Source organism: Scyliorhinus canicula, chromosome 6, assembly GCF_902713615.1.
Source record: "Scyliorhinus canicula chromosome 6, sScyCan1.1, whole genome shotgun sequence".
In the NCBI taxonomy this organism is placed as follows: domain Eukaryota; kingdom Metazoa; phylum Chordata; class Chondrichthyes; order Carcharhiniformes; family Scyliorhinidae; genus Scyliorhinus; species Scyliorhinus canicula.
The window spans coordinates 93,994,018-94,015,885 of NC_052151.1; the positions used below are offsets into that span (position 1 = coordinate 93,994,018).

The window sequence follows — 21,868 nt, forward strand, 5'->3', positions numbered from 1 at the left end:
TAAACCTAGCATATCTCCCACAAGACCGTTATCATCAAGCCATTATCATCCGGTTCAAAAAGGAGTGCAGAAGGGTGCAGCATCAAGCATGCCAAAACATGAGATGTCAATAAAGCTACCACATTGGACTAAAAACAGCAGCATGTTAACAGAGTTAAGTGATACCACAGCCAATGAGTCAGATGCAGTCCTGCCACATCGAGCCATGAATGGTAGTGGACAATGAAACAACTAACAGGAAGAGAATGCTCCATAAACATTCCGATCCTCAATAATGGAAAAGCAATAAATATCAGTACAAAAGGCAAGACTGAAGGATTTGCAACCATCTTCAGCCAAAAGTGTCAAGTGGATAATCCATCTTGGTCTCCTCCTGAGTTCTCCTACTGAGTTCCCCTCCATCACACATGCCAGTTTTCAGGCAATTTGATTAATTCCATATGATATCAAGAAATAACTAGATACACCAAAGACCATGAACCCTGATAACATCCCAGCATAGTACTAACAACCCATGCTCCAGAGCTAGCTACATCCCTAGTCAAGCTGTTCCAGTACAGCTCCTACACTGACATCTACCCAAAAAGTAGAAAATTGTTCAGGTATGACAATAAGAACCAGGGAAAATACAATCTGACCAATTACTTCCTCATGGGTCTACTCTTCATCATCTCTAAAATAATGGAAGGTGTCATTAAAAATGCCAAAAGGTGGTACTTACGCAGCCACTGATAACCTGCTCACCAGTACTTAGTTTAGAAGAATAAAAGGTGATCTTATTGAAACATAAAACATTCTGAGGGGGTTTGACAGGGTGAACGATGGGAGGATCTTTCCTCTCCTGTGGCAAGCGAGAACTGGGAGCACCGTTTCAAAACACGTATCCCATTTAAGATGATGAGGAGGAATTTCTTCTCTCTGCTCTCAGAACATCATTAGTTCGTGAAATTCTCTTCCATGGAGAATATTGTAGGCTGGGACATTGACTATATTCAAGGCTGAGTTAGACAGATATTTGATTGTCAGAGGAGTTAAAGGATTTGGGGACAGGCAGGAAAGTAGAGATAAGGCCACAGTCAGATCAGCCTTGTTTTTATTGAATGGCGCGGCTGGCTTGACAAATCAAATCCTCCTGCTCCTGTTTCTTATCATCCTATTTCCCCGCCTCAGTCGCTCCTGCAATGAGTTCCCCTTATCAGCACTGCCATTCCTTCCTTGCTGACCGGCTTTTATATTTGCCTGACAGCGGCCATTGGTTTCACAGTGACACAAACCTCCATCCAGCTTCTAGTGACTCCCTGGCTACAGCTCATTGGTAATAAGACCTGAGACATGATTTGGGATCTGTCGTTGACCCCCCTCCCCATTCAGGCAAGAAGATTGTTTTCTGCACTCAGATTTCTAGGCCATGTTCTTTTACCAGACTCTTACCAGGTGGGTGTTTTGAATTTAGAACCAAAACTGGATAATATTTAGAATGGCATTGGTTGATTTGTGACAGATTTTTGATAGACAAGGGAAAGAAGGGTCCACATTCAGATCAGCCATGATCTTAATGAATGGAGGGTCAGGCATGATGGGATAAATAGCCTTTGACTGCTCTTATTTCTTATGATCTTCAGATTCTTTCTCTCTTTACATATGTTGCTAGACCTAACTGAGTGCTTCCAGCTTTTTCTGCTTCAATTTCGGTACTTAGCTTCTGAAAATATACAGGTACGGCCATATTAATGTTCATTTGATATGATATCCGTTAAAGAGTCTACAAAACCACAATTGCTAAAAATAAGTGTGAACTATTATTTGCATTTATCAAATACTTGTTCAAATTCCGAATCTACAGCATTGATGACACTCTAGTTCTTTTACCTGTTGACTCTGGCTCTGAAAATCATCCAAGGTGGGTAAGTCAGCAAGGTACTTCTCCAGGGTTTCTATTCTTTGTTGCCGATCGTGGCTTTGCTCAGATTCTTTCTGCAGTTTCTTTTTCAGACTGCCAATATATTTCTCACGTGCTTTCACCTGAAGCATAGCACAGAATTATTCATGAGAAGCCAGACCTTTCAGTAACATGGCACAGCTTAGTAATGATGGTGCTCCAGAATGCTAATCAATGATCTGCATGACTGAGAAGGACAAGGGGAAGCTAATAAATGAGCATTAATGATCAGAACATTAATCAGTGTCACTAGTTCTCATTTTAGAAGTGGCTGATGGATATTCCATAAATTTAAATGACTGGCTGGTTTCTTCAACTGCATTTCAATTGGGCTTTCCTGGAGATTCATGGAAATGTAATGGGGTATTAAGTACTTTAAAAGCATTTAGAAGCTTGAAAGGACCGTGATCTTGCTGGTTCCGTGACGCTTATTTATGCTTCTCTATATTTACTTAATCACTTTTTTATGTACTCTTTTCCTTGATCAATGCAGCTCTGACAGAAATCTAAGCACTTGAGAATTAAATGCGTAGCTTTCTCATGCTACAACAGGATTTGGAATATCTACACTACGTTCTGAATCAAACAGGGGACAGAATGTTCTTGCCAGTTCACTTTGCTGAGCAGTTGGGATTGACAACGTTTTGCGCACACTCATCACTTTCCAAATAACAATGAGATTTTTAAACACTGAAAAAGAGTTGGTGATTACATTAGTTATTTTTTTAATCCTTAAAATGCAAACATGAAAAATGAGCATTTAAAAAAAATTGTTGACAGGATGTGCAAACAGTGTTGGCAAGGCCAGTATTTATAGCCCATCCTTAATTGCCCTTGAGAGGGTGGCAGTGAACTGCCTTCCAGTAGCATGGCTGGCTGTGGTGAAGGTACACCTACAGTATTGTAAGGGAGGGAGTATGAAGAGTTTGACCCAGCAATGGTAAAGAAACGAGGATGTATTTCTAAAGTAGGATATGACTTGGAAGGGAACTTAGAGATGGAAGTTCTCCGATGCGCTTTCTGCCTTTCATCTTCTAGGTGATAGAAGTCATGGATTTGTTAGTTGCTGTCAAACAAGCCATCGCAAGCGCAGCAGTGCATCTTGTAGATCTTACATACTGCAGCCATTGTAGAGGGAGTAAAGATCTAAGGTGGTGGATGGGACCAAGACTGCGTGGTTTTGGATAGCGTCAAGCTCCACATTCCTGAGTTGTACCACGTGGACACAGGATCTGAGTTACTCACCTCATGCCGCTGATTAAGATGGCTGTTAGGAATGGGCAATTGTTACTACAAATCTCTGTTCCCATATGTAATTGCTAAGTTCCTTTGAAAATATTACAGGCCACAGAGACAGTGCCAGACACTCCCTTGGAGTTACTTCCAGCTCTGTCATTTTGGTGCAGTGGAAAAACCTGTGTACAGCTGCACTTTGGGCCAAGTTACAGTAACATAGCAGGAGAAACACATGAGAAATCTGGGCCAGGGCTTTCTCTTCCCCACTCGCATTTATTTTATTTTTCTCCAAGGCCAAATCACAGTAGCACTCTACCTTCCCTTTCTTATTCTCCCGTTTACACTGTCAATCTTCTTCCTCTTCCCTCAGTTCCAGCTGGCACTGTTCTCCTCTCCCTCTTTGCCAGCTCATGCTCGCACTTTGTTCTCTCCACCCCTGTTTTTTTGAGTCTGGAGGTCAGCGAGCGGGAGGATGAAGAAAACCTGTGAAGTCATTGAGCCCCTTGGCTAAATTCAAGATTGCACTCTTGAATGGCTGGAACACCAATGAAGAGCACCTTTGCAGAAATGTATCTTATACTGCACTTGGAGCATCAATCCTTCATCCCCAAGCTCTAGTGAAAATGGTTTGAATTCTAAATTATCTCTAATAATTTCATATATTTCAAATATATGTTTCATATGTATATATATGAATTATAAAGAACTCTACAGAATACATTTGGATTTTGGGAATACATTTCCTAAGGTCTAGTTGAATGAAATTCAATTTCACACCAATTGTTTTACTTAACGTCTGATGACGATATCAAGGCTTGGTGATATTTCATGGAGTGATGGTTTCAATATTTTTAGTTCTATCAGTCTTTGGTAAGCACAGGGTTTTACCTTCTCCTCCATTTTCTTTATTTCTTCCATGTATTTTTGTTTGTTTTTCCTGAGGCACTCATTGAGATGTACAATCTCGAGCTCAGCTGCAGACAATTTTTGCTGTAGGTCTGTCTTTCCACAGTTAACCACTTTGGATGTTTCGGTAAGGTATGCCTGTCTCATATTCTCACAAGGGGATTCATGCTGCTGAAGGAAGGAAAAAGATATCCATTTTTTAAAACAAATCTGAGTTCTGGTAATCTTGACTCTTTCCATTGCAGCCCAGCTTGTGATGTAAGAAAGTAGAGTCAGGTCACTTTGGATGTTAAACCACAATGCAATAAAGCAAACAATCTTAGCAGGAGGTAATTTTATGTATCTATAGAGGCAAGACTGTTTATTAATAAGAAAATTGTGGCTGATTTGGGCTGTCAGCATTGCTGTCAAGGCTCTCCAATGACAGTCAAGGATCTTAAAATTACTGCTTAGATACCAACTCTAATTACATACAATTTTCTAGTATATAAGAGGCCATTCAGTCCAATAGGTCGATGCCAGAAAAAAGCCAGCCAATTCTGGAAATACGCAGCAAATGTGGCTGCATCTGTGAAAGGATTAACAAAGTTAATGGGCAAGGTTTTTCTGATGGCGGTGTTTCCAGAGAAACGATGGCAACTGTTGCCCCACGGCCATTCAATGTTCAAAGAGGTGTTAATTTTTTTTTAATGTGTTCATTGTATATGGTAGCACTGGCTAGGCCAGCATTTATTACCCATCTCTAACTGCCCTTGAGAAGTTAGTGGTGAGCTGCCTTCTTGAACTGCCTCGGTGCATGTGGTGCATATACACCGAGAGTGGTATTAGGGAGGGGGTTCCAGAGTTTTCACTCAACGACAGTGAAGGAACGGTGATATAGTTCCAAGTTAGGATGGTGAGTGGCTTAGAGGGGTACTTCCAGGTGGTGGTGTTCTCATGTGTCGACTGACCTTGCTCTTCTAGCTGGTAGTCATCGTGGGTTAGAAAGGTGCTTGGATGAGTTCCTGCAGTGCAGCTTGTATTTGGCACACACGGCTGCTACTGTGCGTCGGTGGTAAAGGGAACGTTTGTTGTTGGGATACAAATCAAGTGGACTACTTTGTTCTGGATGGTTCTGAGCTTCATGAATGTTGTTGAAACTATACTCATCCAGGCAAGTGGAGAGTATTATATCACATGTCTGACTTGTGCCTTGTAGATGGTGGACTTTGGGGAGTTAGGAGGTGACCTATTCACCCAGGATTACTAACCTCTGACCTGCTCTTGTAGCCACTGTATTTATATGTCCAGTTCAGTTTCTGGTCAATGGTAAACCCCAGGATGCTGATAGTGGGGAATTCATATTCATAGGATTATCATATCAGATTGAATGGCAGAGCAGACTTAGCCGAATGGCCAACTTCTGTTCCTACATCTTACAGTCTTATAATTCCGCCACGGCAATATTATTGAATGTCAAATGGCAATTGTTAGAGTCTCACTTGTTGGAAATGATCATTTTCAGGCACTTGTGTGCCTTGAAAGTTACCCACCACTTGCCAGCCTAATCCTGTATTTTGTGCAGGCCTTGCTGCGTTTGGATATGGACTGCTTCAGTATCAGGAGATGCAAATGGTGCTGAATGTTGTGTAACCATCACCATTTCTGACCTTATGATGGAACAAAGGTCATTGATGAAGCAGCTGAAGACGGTTGAGCCGAGGACACTATCCTGAGGGATTCATTCGGTGATTCATTTTTTTCTCTTTTTTAAAAGGGATTAATTTCCTAAATTATTTTCATTATTTAATCCTCAAATTTTATTATCGACTGCACTTTATTGTGAGCTAGTATTATTCACAGCTCCATATAAGCAGTGAGCCCACAAGATAGGAAGGCATGGACAAGGAGGGAAGCTTGTGAAGGTTATTGAAAACTAACTGAGCCAGAAGAAGTGATAATTATAATTAAAGCTGTGTCATGATGGCCATTGAAATATAAGGCTTGCCACTATTAATTAGCACAGGGACTTTTGTGGTCCCTGTGTAGATAATGATTTGAATATGCAACAGATTCAAAATTGTCTAAATTTTCAGAACACACATAATTGGGAACAGGGTTTCAAACAATGTGTAACAAAATAACAGAACAAAGTAATATGGATACGTTGCATTAGCATGGTGGGAAGATAAGCAACCATTGGCAATTATTCTGGAAAATTGGGAAAATAACATAAATTACCTTTGGAAAATAAACAAAATGTTTATTTTCAGCAACACAATACAATACTGCAGAAGGATTGCAGGGAGCAATGCACAGATGACTGAAATCATCGGTGTAATCTGTAGCTTGTCAGGAAAGCTAACTGGCTCTTGGGAAATAGAGGAGCACAACTCCCAGGTAGTAAATGAGCCTGAACAAAACAACCAAGTATTGGCTGTCATACTGTGGCTTGCAAAGATGTGCAAGCATTGGAGGCAGTGAAGAAAAGGGAAGCCAAGATTAGTGCAAATCTAGTTTGTAAAAAGCATGTCTAAGAATATAGCACTCCGTTAATCATGGTCTCAAGTGTTTGCTGAAATTAAGGCCGAAATTCTCCGGCCGTTCGCTGGTGATGGGTTTCTCTGATCCCGCCGATAGTACACCTGACGGCATGAGTTGGCTTCAATAGAAATTCCCGCCAACAGCGGCAGGAGCAGAGAATCCCTTCACCAGTTATCGTTGCACCGACTCCCGCCGCCAAGAAACATGATGAGACTGTTGGGCGGTCGGAGAATCCCACCCTAAATATTTAAAACCTACAACCGTGTTAACGTTGATGCAAGAATGTTACTAGCTAAACCAAGCTGACAATTTGAGCGGGTAAATACAAAAGAAACAAATAACTTCCATGAATGTAATTATGTTTCTGGCCCCATGATGGCCCAGCGCACTTCATATCCACCAAAGTGCTTTCCAAGTGTAGTCACTGTACGTAATATAGGGAAACGTGACTGCAAATTAGTTTACAGCAAGGACTCACAAACAGCAATGAAGTAGTAACTTTTGCTTAACTCATCATTTGGTTTATGAATAAGTGTTGGTTAGGGGTAACAGAAAAGCTTCTCTGATTTTCTCTGAAGAGTAGTATTGGGATATTTCATGTCTTCCTTCGAAAGCAGACAAGTTCTGATCAGTTCAACATTTCATTGAAAATTTGGCACCTCCTCTCCCAGTACTCCAATGAAGTGTCTTTCTAGATTGTGGGTTCAAGTACCTGGACTGGGGCTTGGACACACAACTTTCTGCCTCAGAAGAAAGTATACTATTGCAGTGCAGAAGCTGACACCACATTTGCTGATAATAAATGAAGTGACACGGTTGAAAATAATTAATTTTCACAGTAAATAAATTCCTGTTGCTGTGGGCAAATGTGGTGATTATATGCCTTCACTGAATATGACTTTTGTGCATCTTTACTGTGTAAACTTGAGATTTAGCAGGGTCCAGACTGAATCTCGAGTCTGGTCCACAGTTTGAGCTCAGGGACCAAATTCAGCAACCTAGTCCACCTGGTCTCATCAGCATCGGCCAGAACAAAGGACATGGGGGCGAGATCCTCCGAGCCCCCGCCGAGTCGGAGAATCGCCGGGGGTCGGCGTGAATCCCGCTCTGCTGTCCTCCGAATTCTCCGGCCCCCTCAAAAGTCGCCCCGGCATGAATCGCGCTGCCCGCCTCAGAATGGCGGGGGCCGGCGCGATTCAATGGGCCACCCGAATTATCCAGCACGCGATGAGCCGAAGTCCCGCCCGTTCTTTGCCGGTCCCGCCAGTGTAAATTGGAGTAGGTCCTTACCAGCGGGACCTGGCGGCGTGGGCGGCCTGCAGGGTTCTTGGGGGGGGGGGGGGGGGGGGGTGTGTGCGGGGGGATCTGGCCCCGGGAGCTGCCCCCATGGTGGCCTGGCCCGCAATCGGAGCCCACCGATCCGCGGGGCGGGCCTGTGCAGTGGGGTCACTCTATTCTTCCGCACCGTTGGCTGTAGTGGTCCGCCATTGCCGGTGCAGAAACGAAGCCCTCTGCGCATGGACGGGGATGAAGCCAGCACACGCTGGCGCTCCCGCGTATGCACCAACTTGCACCGGCCGGCGGAGGCCCTTCGGCGCTGGTTGGCGTGGCGCCAAGCCCCTTTCCCGCCGGCTGGCGGGATGCAAACCACTCCAGGGCGGGCCTAGCCCCTGAAGGTGCGGAGGCTTCCGCACCTTTAGGGCGGCCTGACGCCAGAGTGGTTCACACTACTCCTCGATGCCGGGACCCCCCCACCCCGCCAGGTAGGGGTGAATCCCGCCCGGGATTTCTGTTATTAGATGCCTTTACCCAATTCCACAACAAATACGTTGCTGTCAGATTTACAGAATCATAGAATTTACAGTGCAGAAGGAGGCCATTCGGACCATCAAGTCTGCACCGGCCATGGAAAGAACACCCCACTTAAGCCCACACTTCCAATCTATCCCCGTAACCCAGTAACCCGACCCAAACATTTTTGGACACAAAGGGCAATTTATCATGGCCAATCGACCTAATCTGCATATCTTTGGACTGTGGGAGGAAACCGGAGCACCCGGAGGAAACCCACGCAGACACAGGGAGAACGTGCAGACTCCGCACAGACAGTTACTTCAAGCCGGGACCCAGGAGCTACTGTGAAGCTCCAACTGTTAGCAACTGTGCTAACCACTCTGTTACCGTGCTGCCCTCGGCACCTTCCAAGCCAAAAAGAATCCCAAACATGAGATCGACCAGGTCATAGCCAAGTCCTGGTCTAAATAATCTCCTGGGGAGGCAGTGGTGTAGTCACTGGATGAGGTTTCTATAGATGCAGGGTAATGTTCTGCGGACCCAGGTATGAATCCTACCACAGCAGATGGTGAAATTTGAATTGAATAAAAATCTGGAACAAAAAATCCAATGATGACCATGAAACCATTGTTGATTGTCATAAAAACCCATTTGGTTCACTAATGTCCTTTAGGAAAGGAAATCTGACGTCCTTCCCTGGTCTGGCCTGCACGTGACTCCAGACCCACAGCAATGTGGTTCACTCTTAAATGCCCCCCCTCAAGGGCAATTAAGGGCGGCAATAAATGCAGGCCCAGCCAGTGTTGGGCACCAGATGAGCCACAGATGTTCAGAACTGTGTATCATATTTATGTCATAGAGTTACCTGAGTTTTCATCCCGAACGCAGGATTAAACCGTTCCAAAAGTGCTTTTTGTGCTCGGTGTTCATTTTCTTGTATTTTCTGCTGAAGGTGGAAAATCTGCCGCTCCTGGCTAAAAAATACAATGAAAATCGGGAGTCAAACAAATCTCTGACTTTAAATTTCCACATGAGCCTCCAAACAAACCATTATCCTTTCTGTCATCACTTCTATCAAATAGTTTTCATCCAACGGATCTTTCTTTAGGCCTGCATCATATGTCCAGTGAGACCAGGTGTGGTAACTCGTGAAAACAACATGATGTTCAGCTGTGTCACCTCAAGTGTCCAATAATTAGCAAGCGTGGAAGCCAATTGTGGCGTCGATTGGAATCATGGCATCTCATCAATAAATGTAAAATAACTCAAAACACACTGCAACACTAGCCAATATAATATGGAGATGGATTGTGACAATAAAACTGCTGGAGGCTGTACAAAATAAGGAATTCCATCAATCCATTGAACTGATTTATGAGTATAATAAAAAATGATATAGTTTTTAACCCTCAGATTGTGCCACAATAGTGGAGATAAAAGATTCCAGTAACTTTTTAGGATTCTTGGAGAAATTATAGGAGTGACTAGCAATATGTAGAGATAGAAAAAAACACAAAAGTTGTACTTCTGTATCTAAGGATCTGGAATTGCCTAGATTGTGCAATCCGAGAAATTAAACCAAAACCTATCCCAATCTTGCTGAGAGGATCTTATTCTTACATTTCATGAAAATCTTAGTAGCATATGCCTCATCTTCAGCTGCTTCATCACTGACCTTACTTCTATCATAAAGTTAAAGTGGGAATGTTTGTGGATGACTGCACAATGTTCAGCACCATTCACGACGCCTCAGAAAATGAAGCTGTCCATATCCAAATGCAGCAAGACCTGGACAATATCCAGGCTTGGGCTGACAAGTGGCAAGTTACATTCATGCCACACAAGTGCCAGGCAATGGCCATCTCCTACAAGAGAGGATCTAACCATCGCCTCTTGACATTCAATGGCATTACCATCGCTGAATCCCTCACAATCAACATCCCGGGGGTTACCATTGATCAGAAACTGAACTGGACTAGCCATATTAATACTGTGGCTACCAGGGCAGGTCAAAGGCTAGGACTCCTACGGCGACTAACACACCTTCTGACCCCCACAATGCCTGTCCACCATCCACAAAGCACAAGTCAGGAGTGTAATGGAATACTCTCCACTTGCCTGGATGAGTGCAGCTCCAACAACACTCAAGAAACTCAACACCATCCAGGACAAAGCAGCCTGCTTGATTGCTTCCCCTTCCACAAACATTTAACCCTCTACCACCGACGAATAGTGGCTGTTGTGTGTACCATCTACAAAATGCACTGCAGTAACTCACCAAGGTTCCTTCGACAGCATCTTCTAAACCCACAACTACTACCATCTAGAAGGACGAGGGCAGATACCTGGGGATCCCATTACCTAGAGGTTCCCCTCCAAGTAACTCACCACCCTGACTTGGAAATATATCGCCGTTCCTTCACTGTCGCTGGAGCAACATCCTGGAACTTCCTACCTAACAGCACAGTGGGTATATCTACACCTCATGGATAGCAGTGGTTCAAGAAGGCATCGCACTACCACCTTCTCAAGGCCAACTAGGGATGGGCAAGAAATGCGATGCCCACATCCGGTAAAAAAATAAAAAAATTGTCAAAACGTGTAGGAAAAATGGAAATCAGGATAAATAAAAGAAAACCAGGAAGGATGAATGTCATCTTCTTTCTTTAGGTCTTTCCTTATCTTAATGATGTGAAAAATAGAGACTGATAGCATAGATATTAAAGTTTGACGCCAGTAAGCATTTATGCATAATTAGCACACCGTGTTTAGGATATTGCACTGCAGAAGCATTTCTGTTTTTAACGTGACAGGTTCTAAAATAAGATTTGAAAATATATAAAATACATATAAAATATATCAAATAAAAAAGTGCTGGTCTCGGTCAGGAGAAATTCAAAAGAAATGCAAAACAATTTCACGATGGTGTATCAGGCATATTAACTTCAGGCAATGCTATAGCTGAGATTCTTATCGTAAAATTACACCTGTCCAAAACTGACACGGCTGGAATCCCCCCCCCCCCCCCCCCCCCCCCCCCCCCCCACCTTCTCCCCCTCAGTGGCAGGGTTTTCCAGAATGGGAGAGACTCATCATTGAGCATCGGTGGGATGAGTCAATGGTGAAGATCCTTCCAGCAGGAAGGGCCGGAAAATCTCACCCGTAACTGCAGGCAACTCAAGTCCTCAGGTCTTTTGGATGAAGGGGGGAGCTATATTCATATTGTAACTTGGGAATGGTGCAGCTAATTGAGGAAACTCAAGCAGAGGAATGTTTTTAGCATAAAATTAGCATAAAAATGTGAAACTCCTTGGAAAACTGAGCAGTAGCATTCCATTCATATGCCATAGTTATGTCAAACCTCTCAGCAAATTCCAGCTATATATATGTCTGGATACACCGGATGAGCAATCCAGAGGCCAAGGTTAATGTTCTGGGGCCATAGCTTCAAATCCCACCTTGACAGCTGCAGGAATTCAAAATCATTGGCAAAACTAGAATTGAAAACTGGTCTCAGAGATGGTGACCATGAAACTACTATTGTAGAATCATAGAATTTACAGTGCAGAGAGGTCAAGGTAAAAACTCATCAGGTTCATGAAATTAAAGGAGGGAAACCTGTCATTCTAACCAGGTCTAGCCTACCGGTGGCTCCAGTAACGTGGCTGTTAAATGCCCTGTGCAATGTCATGGTAAATCACTCAGTTCAAGGGCAATTAAAGACAGTGTTATGGGCCAGGGTTTAGAAAACTCCAATGTATATCATGGAGTTCACCTGACCTGCAACTGTTTATTGATTTTGGTTATGATGAGCACAAGAGCCTGCCTTTCAAGTGTTATTCAACAGAGTGCTTAGACACTTTTAATCCAAAAACAAGCTTTATACTACAAATTTAGTTAACATTTGTATAAACACACACAGTAAGAATTATTAACTACAAATATAAAGACCCTGCATAGCTACAGTAATCTATGTATAACCCTTAACCAATTCCCCCTTAACTGTTCCAATTTAATAACAAAGTCCCATAAACCAAAAAATCCTTTTTACCAATAACAGCAGGTAACTATAACCAATGGGTTTCTTCCTTGGAATAACTCTTTAAAATTGAAAATAGAGACACAGGCCAAGATACTTCTCTGTCTGAGTACAGCAGCCAAATATGAAAACGAAAGTAAAAATTCAGAGCCACAAAACAAAGTGAAAGTAAAACCAACTTCCAGAGCCATAGCCCAGCTCCACCCACACAATGACATCACTGAAGCCATGTGATAAGAGGTCCCAGGTTCAATCCTGGCTCTAGGTCACTGTCCGTGTGGAGTTTGAACATTCTCCCCGTGTTTGTGTGGGTTTTGCCCCACAACGCAAAGACGTGCAGGTTAGGTGGATTGGCCACGCTAAATTGCCCCTTAATTGGAAAAAATGAATTGGGTACTCTAAATATTTTTTAAAAAGAATCAAGACATGTATATATAGTCAATGAAAACGAAGCAAAAATTGCTGTAAATAAGCAATATATCTCTTTTCATCATGACAATCAGTTGACTTGCGTGATATACATTTTGTCTTGGTATGAATGGAAAATGCAAAAGGACACAGCAACAGCTCCAAAAACTGCAGTTGAAGGGACTTTCCAGAATCTTCAATATATCAAAATGTGATATATCAAGAATTCTGTTCCTATCCAATACTGCCCTCCAACCAGTCTCTTACACTGCCTAGCTGCTATAATGTGCACCCGTGCACCATGAAACCAGTCTGGCTCCACCCATTCCTCAAGTGGGAGAGATCACGTGGCATATAGGGTTGGAATCAGTGGCAGGGTGTCTCTCAAGAATTGATATGGCTGGGAAAGTGAGGATTTAGGAGGGATAGCCTCAGTAAATCCTTGGCAGAGAGTCAAATATATTATAGTAAGCAGGGCTGCATTTGCCATTGTCGTTTCCGGTGCCTGGGATGCTGCTGGGTGAGCCATCCAGTTTCATTCCTTTTTTCTGTTTTTGTAGAAGTTGAATAAAACTGAGTGGCTTGCTGAGACATTTCAGAGGGCATTTATAAGTCAACCACATTGCTGTGGGTCCGGATTCACATGTAGGCTAGACCAGGTAAGGATGGTAGGTTTCTTTTGCTAAAGGGCATGAGTGAACCAGATGGGTTTTTAACGACAATCGACAATGGTTTCATGGTCACCATTATTACTTTCGATTCCAGATATTTTACTGAGTTTAAATTCCACCAGCTGCCATGTGGAATTGAAACTGGCTCCCCAGATCATTACCCTGGCTCTCTGGATTACTGTCCAGAGACAATACCACTGTGCCACAACCTCCCCCAGGTTAATGTTTCTAAGTGATCCTTTGACTTTTCTGCTTACAATAGGTAAACCTATTATTTGGAATAGTTATTCCTTAGCTTAGGTCAGGATAGTGTCCATGACTATAATAAGCACACGCAGACGAGGGAAAATTGGAACCCCACCATCCTGTTTTGATGATGGTCCTGTAGAGCTGAAAAAGCAAAGGTTGGGAGAATCCCAAAGCAGGAGAGGCTTAAAGTTTTCTTACTCAGCCAGCTGGTTCAAGAAACTCAAAATATTAAAGTAAGGGGTGGCACGGTGGCACAGTGGTTAGCACTGCTGCATCACAAAGTCAAGAACCCGGGTTCAATCCTGGCCCTGGATCACTGTCTGTGTGGGGTTTGCACATTCTCCCCGTGTCTGCATGGGTCTCTCCCCCACAACCCTAAACTGTGCAGCGTGGGTGGATTGGCCATGATAAATTGCCCCTTAATTGGAAAAAACATGAATTGGGTACTCTAAATGTATTTTTTTTAAATATCAATGTAATATCTTATTAGTCCTCTTCTGGGTCTACTCTCAAATGCCATAAGGCTTCTTTGCTAATTGGGTTGACACTGGGTAGAAAACATGTAATTGCTCATTTATACTTAGTCAGAATGCAACTTCTGCTGACAGATTCAGACTTTTAGTACTCATGAGGTCCTTGTCTCCTGACAGCTGAGAGTTATAATTGTGGCAGATGTTAGATTGCTGCCTCAGGTTTAAACTTGTGCTGCTGTGAGTGATATAATGATCCTCCCTTTATTATATAAGCAGGTCTAGGAATTCCAAGGGAGATGAATTGCACCGGGCACCAATCCTGTTCTGATGCTCTTTTACACAGCAGAGCGCACTTAGCTGTTTTTGATGTGGTGACGAACTGTCGATCATAACAAGAATGTTTAAAAGTATTGTGGTTAGCATCAAAACTTGATACTTGGGATTCATTCAATTGTGAAGGGTAAGATAGATCAACAATTCATGAGGTGCCTGTCTCTGGAGTAATGCAAGTGCCAATCACTGGCTAATTCAATGTATTACTGTGTGAAATTGAATGGAAGATTTGCATTTCAAAGGCAGTCAAGAGATTTGAAGTCATTTCGTGGAAGTCTCTGACTCTTGTAACATCTGCTGCTTTAAACACTTTTGTCTGAGGCAGCACATGTTAAGAGATGTGAAAGTGCAGTGATATTTCACTCTAGTCTGGACTGCTCTGTAACTTTCAGGTAGGGGTGATTGATGAGAGTCTCTAGGTGGCTGGTCTCTGATGGAGTTTCTGATCGGAAGGGGTTTCTGTTGGGGGGTCCCTGATGGGGGTCTCAGAAGGGAGTCTCAAATGGGGGTAGAGTTGAATCCCGCAACCTCTCCTGCATGAAGTTGCATGAAAAGGAGAGGGAATTTCTCCTGGGCACCGCTCCTGTTGCCAGTGGAGACAAGGAACAATTCTGGCAGGAGCACGTAGTGTCCAGAATGAAGAATCCAGCCAAAGCCTCTTCATCAAAGATCACAATGGGACAAATTTGAACACCTTCAACCTGAAATTCAGATGAAGTTGACTTTTTCAACACTGCAGAGTCCATGTGCTGTTAGCCAAGGCTCATGGTAGCAGTCACATGTTCTGAACCAGCGGAGTGTGGCTTCATAGTCCTACTGAAGAGGCTTGTGCACCAAATCTACAGTACAGTACAGGGAACACTGAGTCAGGTACCTCAGAGCTGAGATTGTTACTACTTCTTGTTTACATCAATCACCTGAATTCAGAACGTCAATGCAATGTGGTCAAATTTGCTGTTGATACCAGTGGCAGGATGTTGGAAGCAGAAAAGGCACCTTAGAAATTACAGAATGTGTTGGACAAAATATATAAATAGCCAGAACAACAGAAGACAGAATTTAATATAAACAAATGTTTAGTGTTACACATAAAGAGAAAAAATAGATGGCACCCTAATCCATGAAAGTTGTTAAATATCAACTGAAGCTGTGTGAAATGCAAAATCTTAGTAGATTTAAATATGATGTTAATTATGCAGAATACCAATCAACAAAGCCAATAATGAGGCTAAACTACATCACTAAAACAGTAAAATATAAGTCAGAGGAAGTAAAGTGCTCTGATTAGATCATACCTTAAATATTGCATCTAGCTCTGGTTGCTAAGAAATGAGAGAAAGAGAGAGAGAAAGAGAGAGAGAGATATTCAAGCACTGTTACAAATGTTCTGCATAATTGACATCAAGTCTACTAAGATTCCAACATCTTTTTCAGCTTCACTAACACTATTCTAGTTGCCAAGGAACTAGAGGGACAGTCAGACACTGAGGGCAGAAGAATTCTCATGCAGATCAGGCATCTGATTTAGGGATTCTCCCCACTCTCAGACATTTGTCTAATTAGTCCTGTTGCTTTCTCTTCAGTCGGCTTCATAACCATTTCAACAGTTTAAGCTGCATCTCCAAAGCTTTGAGTTTAAACGTCTTCCATGTCGCACTTAACTGAAACTTTTGTTTTTGCAATTTAACGTATACCAGGTGATTGACATTACGTCCTCAGAGGTTGAGCAAGTTAACAGGGTGGATCTTTCCATTTTCAATCCATACTTGCTGCAATTAATTAGATTATTTCTGAGCAGGTGATCTCTAAGTTTAATAATGAAAATCAAATTTGGTTTGAAATGGGTTGTGAGAAAGACTAAAAGTTAATAGTTGTGTGTCCCTGTCTCGTCATGCTCTCTGAACATGGGAATAAAGTAGGTTGCTTCCAATTAACTGCTATCACAACCAACCAACCTCATCAGTCAAACCATCGAGATAAAAGTTAATTAATCATCCTCGTGCTCTCCATGTCTGTCATGTTGTGCCTTTGGCTGTCCTCGTGCTCCTATGTGGTGCCAGTGGCTGCAGCATGATTGGTGGAATGTTGCTGTCATTAGGAGAGGCTGCAGGTGGCTCTTTGCAAGCACACCTGGCTTCAGACTGCTCCATCTCGGCATGGGTGACAGCAGTCTGGTCAGGCTGACTAACTGACAAGTAACGTACAGAAGGACATGAGAGGCATGGCAGTGCTGGGAGGAAATATTACGTCATCTTGCGAGAGGGCAGCAGGTTTCCTGTGCCAAGATCTCCAAAATTATGTCAGAGAACCTTGGAGTATGCATTCTGCCATGTTGTGACACTCATGTATCTTTCCCAGGTCATGTTCACTCTTCCCGCACCTGCTGCAGTCAGAGTGTCTCTCATATTGAAAAGTGAAGGCTGGCTCTGTGAGTAATGCAGGCTGGCTTGAACTCAAGCTGGACTCTCTCTCTCTCAATTTTGCACCCTTCTCAGGCAGGCAGCCACTCAACAGTGTGATCAAAGCTGGCTGCAAGCGGCAACCATGAAAATGGACAGACGGCACAGTTTGCATGTTGTCTGCAGCAGCATGAACGAGCACAGGGCAATTACACATCATGATCCTTGCACGGTTTTGGGGCTGTGTAATTTTGACCCTTAAGAATGCAATCACAAAGCAAATAGTTGATAAGCTGCAAAGTGCTTGTTAGATTTGGTCAACAGAATTGCATACACGTGAAAATTGGAAGCATAGAAAAGATAGAGATCAGGTTAATTGAGGTGAGTTTAGTATTAGGTAAGTACGGTGTTTGTTTTCCTGTTCTATTTTGTTTCGATATATTGGATGTTATTTTGTGCTTTTTTACAGTGGCATTGTTGCAATGTTACTGGACAATGTTACTTGCAATAATGATCGAGACATGTGAAATCCTGCCACGGCACCTGGGAAACTTAAAGGCAGTTGGTTAAATAAAGCTACAATAAAAGTCATGGTGACCATGAACCTGATCAATAATTCCACCTCCCACTTTCTTGATGATACCAGAAATATTTGGGAAACATATCACTTTGTTCTTGAATAAGAAGGCTCAGGAGTGACCGAATAGATGTCTTTAAAATTATGGAAGATTTTGGTAGAATAGATACAGAGAGAACATTTCCTCTTGTGGGGATGAGCATAACTGGGGACCAGCAATATAAAATAGTCACTGAGAAATCCAAGGAATTTAGGAGAAACTTATTTACCCAAAGTGTTGTAAGAATGTGGAACCTGCTATCACATGGGGCGGGGGAGGTCTACTTTGACGGGACAGGAAGTTCCTGCTAATAGGAAGGGTCGGAAAATCCTAAATTGGATTCTGAATTATTATTATTACAACTAATGCCTATGTTTAAAGTACATAAGATTCCATAGGGCATAGAGACTATTCTGCCCAAGCAACCCATGCCAGTATTTATGCTCCACTTCAGCTTCCTTAGATTTTTTTCTCATCTGATTCTACTGTAGTGTACTGTACTGTAGTAACCACCTATTTTCTTCTCCCTCAACTGATTGTTTAATTGCCCAATAAATGCATCCATACTATTCCCTCCACCACTCCATGTGATAGCAGGTTCCACATTCTTACAACACTTCGCCCACTACTCCTCTACCCAGCCCCGCTATCATGGAGGGTTCTCCAGCGGTGGAGGGACAAGCCATGCAAAAGCCCATAGACTTTGGCAGCAACCAATGGTTCATCGCACCTGCCTCAGGAAAACCCACCACCTGGTGGCAGGAAAATTCCAGCCCTAGTCTTTAATGAGATCATGGTACACAATCCAACATAAATCAAATTGGCCAAAACAATTCCAGTATTATAAGATTCTTCATTAAAAGTCACCATAGTCCCCAAGGACAATAGGCTGCTCTCCCCTTTCGAGAGGGAGAGCCGACTGGCAGTGATTTGACCTAGGAGTCATCACACCCCACGCCAGGGGCAGGGTTGACAAAGCAGGGCCTTCATGGATAACCTCAGTTGGTACGAGAATTGAACCCACTCTGTTGACATTGCTCAGCATCATGATCGAGCCATTCAGCCTGCCGGGGATTGAAAGAGCAACAGATGTCATTAGATAGCAGGGTATTGCCAGGAACAACATGCCAAACCCGCCCAGAATGGACTCTGATATTTCAAAATTAAATTGTGACCTCTGTGTCCCTGTTGTAAGACTTTGGTAACACTACGTTTTTTTGCCTCTACATTGGTGTGAAGCTATATTTTTACCTCAACATTTTTTATAGCCCAGTTTGAATTCCTGTCTGCTGAGTGAAACAACTGAACAGTTAAAAGCAAGTTGAGAGCAGAGTAGCGAGCAGCTGTGTCTGTGGGGAAATTACTCGTCTTGTGAGGTAATGACCTTGAGGATGCTAAAATATCAAGGAAACACAAAGAGATTAGCAAGCTTTGGTCAACAGTTTGAACTGCACATGGCTTCTTCAACTTGATATTTGTTAAGCAAGGACCTAGACTTATGTTTGCTATTGCCACAGTCGATTGATCATTACCACAGCATAAGAACACCTATATTTCATGAAGAAATTGTGCTAGGAATTACTGTTATCATTTGTTCTCCATTCCCTTTCCGTCTGTGGGAAAAGGTTAGTATGTTTGTGTGAACTGTCGACAGTGATTTGTATTATTGATAACAGGATGTTGCATTGTTTGTAAAACTGCAATCTGTATCTGAAGGGGATGCGTCATTTGTTCGCAGTGGAATGTCCCCTCTGGGACCTGAGGAAATAAGAGGTGGACGTCTATCCCAGCCCACATGAGTCGAGTTACAGAGGTTGGGTGACACCAGATGACCCTCAACCTTAGTCAGTGAGAAGGTTTAATTTGGACTATTTCCAAATAAGGGAATTGGAGACAGTCAGAATTAAGGATAAAAGTTGAAAGTCTTCATTGGCACAGTTTCACCATTGCTTCCATAGTGTAATTCTTCTGCAGCAAGGTTCAATGTCACTTCAGAAACAGAAGAAGTAAGACTTTGGCTGTGCTGTCAGTATTCAAGTAATCCTAGGTCTTGAGGGATAAGAAACTTTCACGCTATCTTCACTGCTTTATGTTAAGTATATATATACAACACATTGCTTAATAAATTACACTTAGTTCAGGAACAACTGAGGATCCCATTTTTATTAATTAAGGCTTTGGAACCTAGATATTTTAATTAAAGGTGTTTTATACCTCAAAACCCCTCACACTTTCATTGGTAAATGCGATTGGATAGTTTGATATAACATTTTAAAATGCCAGTTTCCCCACTGCAGTCATCTTCAGGGTACGGAATTCAGTATGAGAAAACTTTTAAGTATCTTTTAAGTATTTTTGAAGGACTTCAGGCACTCATGTTAAATTTCTGACAGCCAGTTGGTGAAAGAGGAAACCAGAAGTCAATCTTTACTCAGTTTAGATTTATTCACAAAGTGGAACATTGCAAGTCTATGGGCTTGATTCAATCAAATGGGAACAGAGTCCAATAGCGAGAGGCTTTAGCTCTCTGTTTCCCGGTGCTCACATCGCCTCCAGGGGCCGAAATAGCAACGTTTCTCTGGAGTTTTTTCCTTTTATGGTCTTGGCATTCACACTTTTATGCAAGTCACTTTGAGGCCTTCCAGAGACCTAAACTACAGTAAATTAATTGACTTCGGAGTGGATTGCTTCTCTTCTCTTGTCAGTGTATCTCCATTGGGCATCGAGGAATTACAAGAAAACATTTTGTTTTCCAATTAAGGGGCAATTTAGCGTGGTCAAACCACCTACCCTGCTCATCTTTGGGTTGTAGGGGCGAATCCCATGCAGACGCGGGGAGAAAGTGCAAACTCCCTATGGACTGTGACCCAGAGCTGGGATCGAACCTGGGACCTCGGCGCCGTGAGGCAGCAATGCTAACCACTGTGCCACCGAGCTGCCCTCAAGAAAAAACATTTTGATCTCAGGAAGACTTTACTCTGTCTGACAAAGGCTGACCTGCTGTGACTATTGCTGATGAGTCATTGAAGATACCAATTGGCACACCACGGCAGTGCAAATAATCATGTTCTCAGAATTTGGGACAGTCTTTGACCTTCAGCAAGGGCAGCAAGGATTTTCATTCTGCCACATTTATGTTGGCAGAATGAGATGCCCACAATCTCTAGGCCATGATCTTCACTGGAGATACTGGTCTACTGCCTAATTTTAGAACTAATGTTTATGTCACTTTGCATTGTCACAGCAGACTGGATTATTTGTTGACTAGGTGATAGTCTTAAAAACATTAAGTGACGTTATTTGACACCTTATAAGAACTAGGTATTAATCTAGGTTTGGTGCCATAAAACAGATGTTATTCCATAAATAGAATCACCTAGTGGTAATGGAACTCATTTATAACTAGCAATATTGCAATTGATAGCCATATGTTCAATGTCAGACAGCACTGCTTCACTTTGCTCTATGGCATATGATGCAAAGAAATAGCTGCCTCTCTCCTCAATCCTACTGTATGATTGTGCCCCATTTTGTCTGCAAGTCAGCTTCCTCGTTGGTTGCAGAGACAGAGAGAAGGGGTGGGGAGCAGACCATGTGGGAAAGCGGGCTCATGATGGAGGCACCCCCTCTTTCCTGCCCCTGCCCCATTTAACGGCTTCCCAGTTGTCACCGACCTCAATCACCAGCTGATAATTTGGGGTCAAATCAAAGGTGGGCTTTAAGTGGCCAAATAGCCATTAATTGGCTGGTCAAGGCCTCGGCTGCAGTTCATTCAATCGTAGCCAGGTCAGGGGCGGGTGATCAGGCAGGGGTAAAGGCACTCTTGGATTTTTACAGGTACCCATCTGAAAACCTTGCCAAAGTTGACAATTAAATTCTGCCCGCAGTGAAATAACAGGACAGTTAAAGGAAATGTGATTTCTTTGTACTTTTAAAACCTATTTGATAAGAAAACATGTAAGAGCCAGTTTTGCTCCTAGACACACTCCGCAGCAGCCACGCCGGGTTCCCGCATGGCTGAGACCAGAAGTGAACCACTCCGTTGTGAAATTGGCTCATCGGGGGTGGAGCATCGGGGAGGGCCTTCAGGTGACCCGCTGAGGCCGTCCCAATGGGTGTGGCGTGCAGCGCGATGACAACCTTTCAGAGGGGGCAGAGGATACAAAACCTGAGTGAAACAGGCGCTGTCCCTGATTTCATTGTCAAAAGGAATTCTTGTCCTGATCAGCGATTATGAAATCAGCATCGGGGAACGGAGAATCTCGCCCCTGGTGTGACTGA

At 43.0% G+C, this 21,868-nt stretch overlaps 1 protein-coding gene across 5 annotated transcripts in view; it reads right to left on the minus strand.

Annotated features, from left to right (window-relative positions):
• Positions 1 to 21,868, minus strand: part of cep85l (centrosomal protein 85, like) — a 355,373-nt gene that overhangs the window by 55,152 nt on the left and 278,353 nt on the right. For 4 of the 5 annotated variants that reach the window (XM_038799676.1, XM_038799678.1, XM_038799674.1 and 1 more), the window contains 3 exons: positions 9,264 to 9,372; positions 4,064 to 4,252; positions 1,870 to 2,022 (listed from right to left, as the gene is read on the minus strand). In XM_038799676.1, coding sequence (XP_038655604.1) covers positions 1,870 to 2,022; positions 4,064 to 4,252; positions 9,264 to 9,372 — 451 coding nt within the window. The remainder of the gene's footprint in view (positions 1 to 1,869; positions 2,023 to 4,063; positions 4,253 to 9,263; positions 9,373 to 21,868) is intronic. The other variant, XM_038799675.1, reaches the window with a different exon arrangement.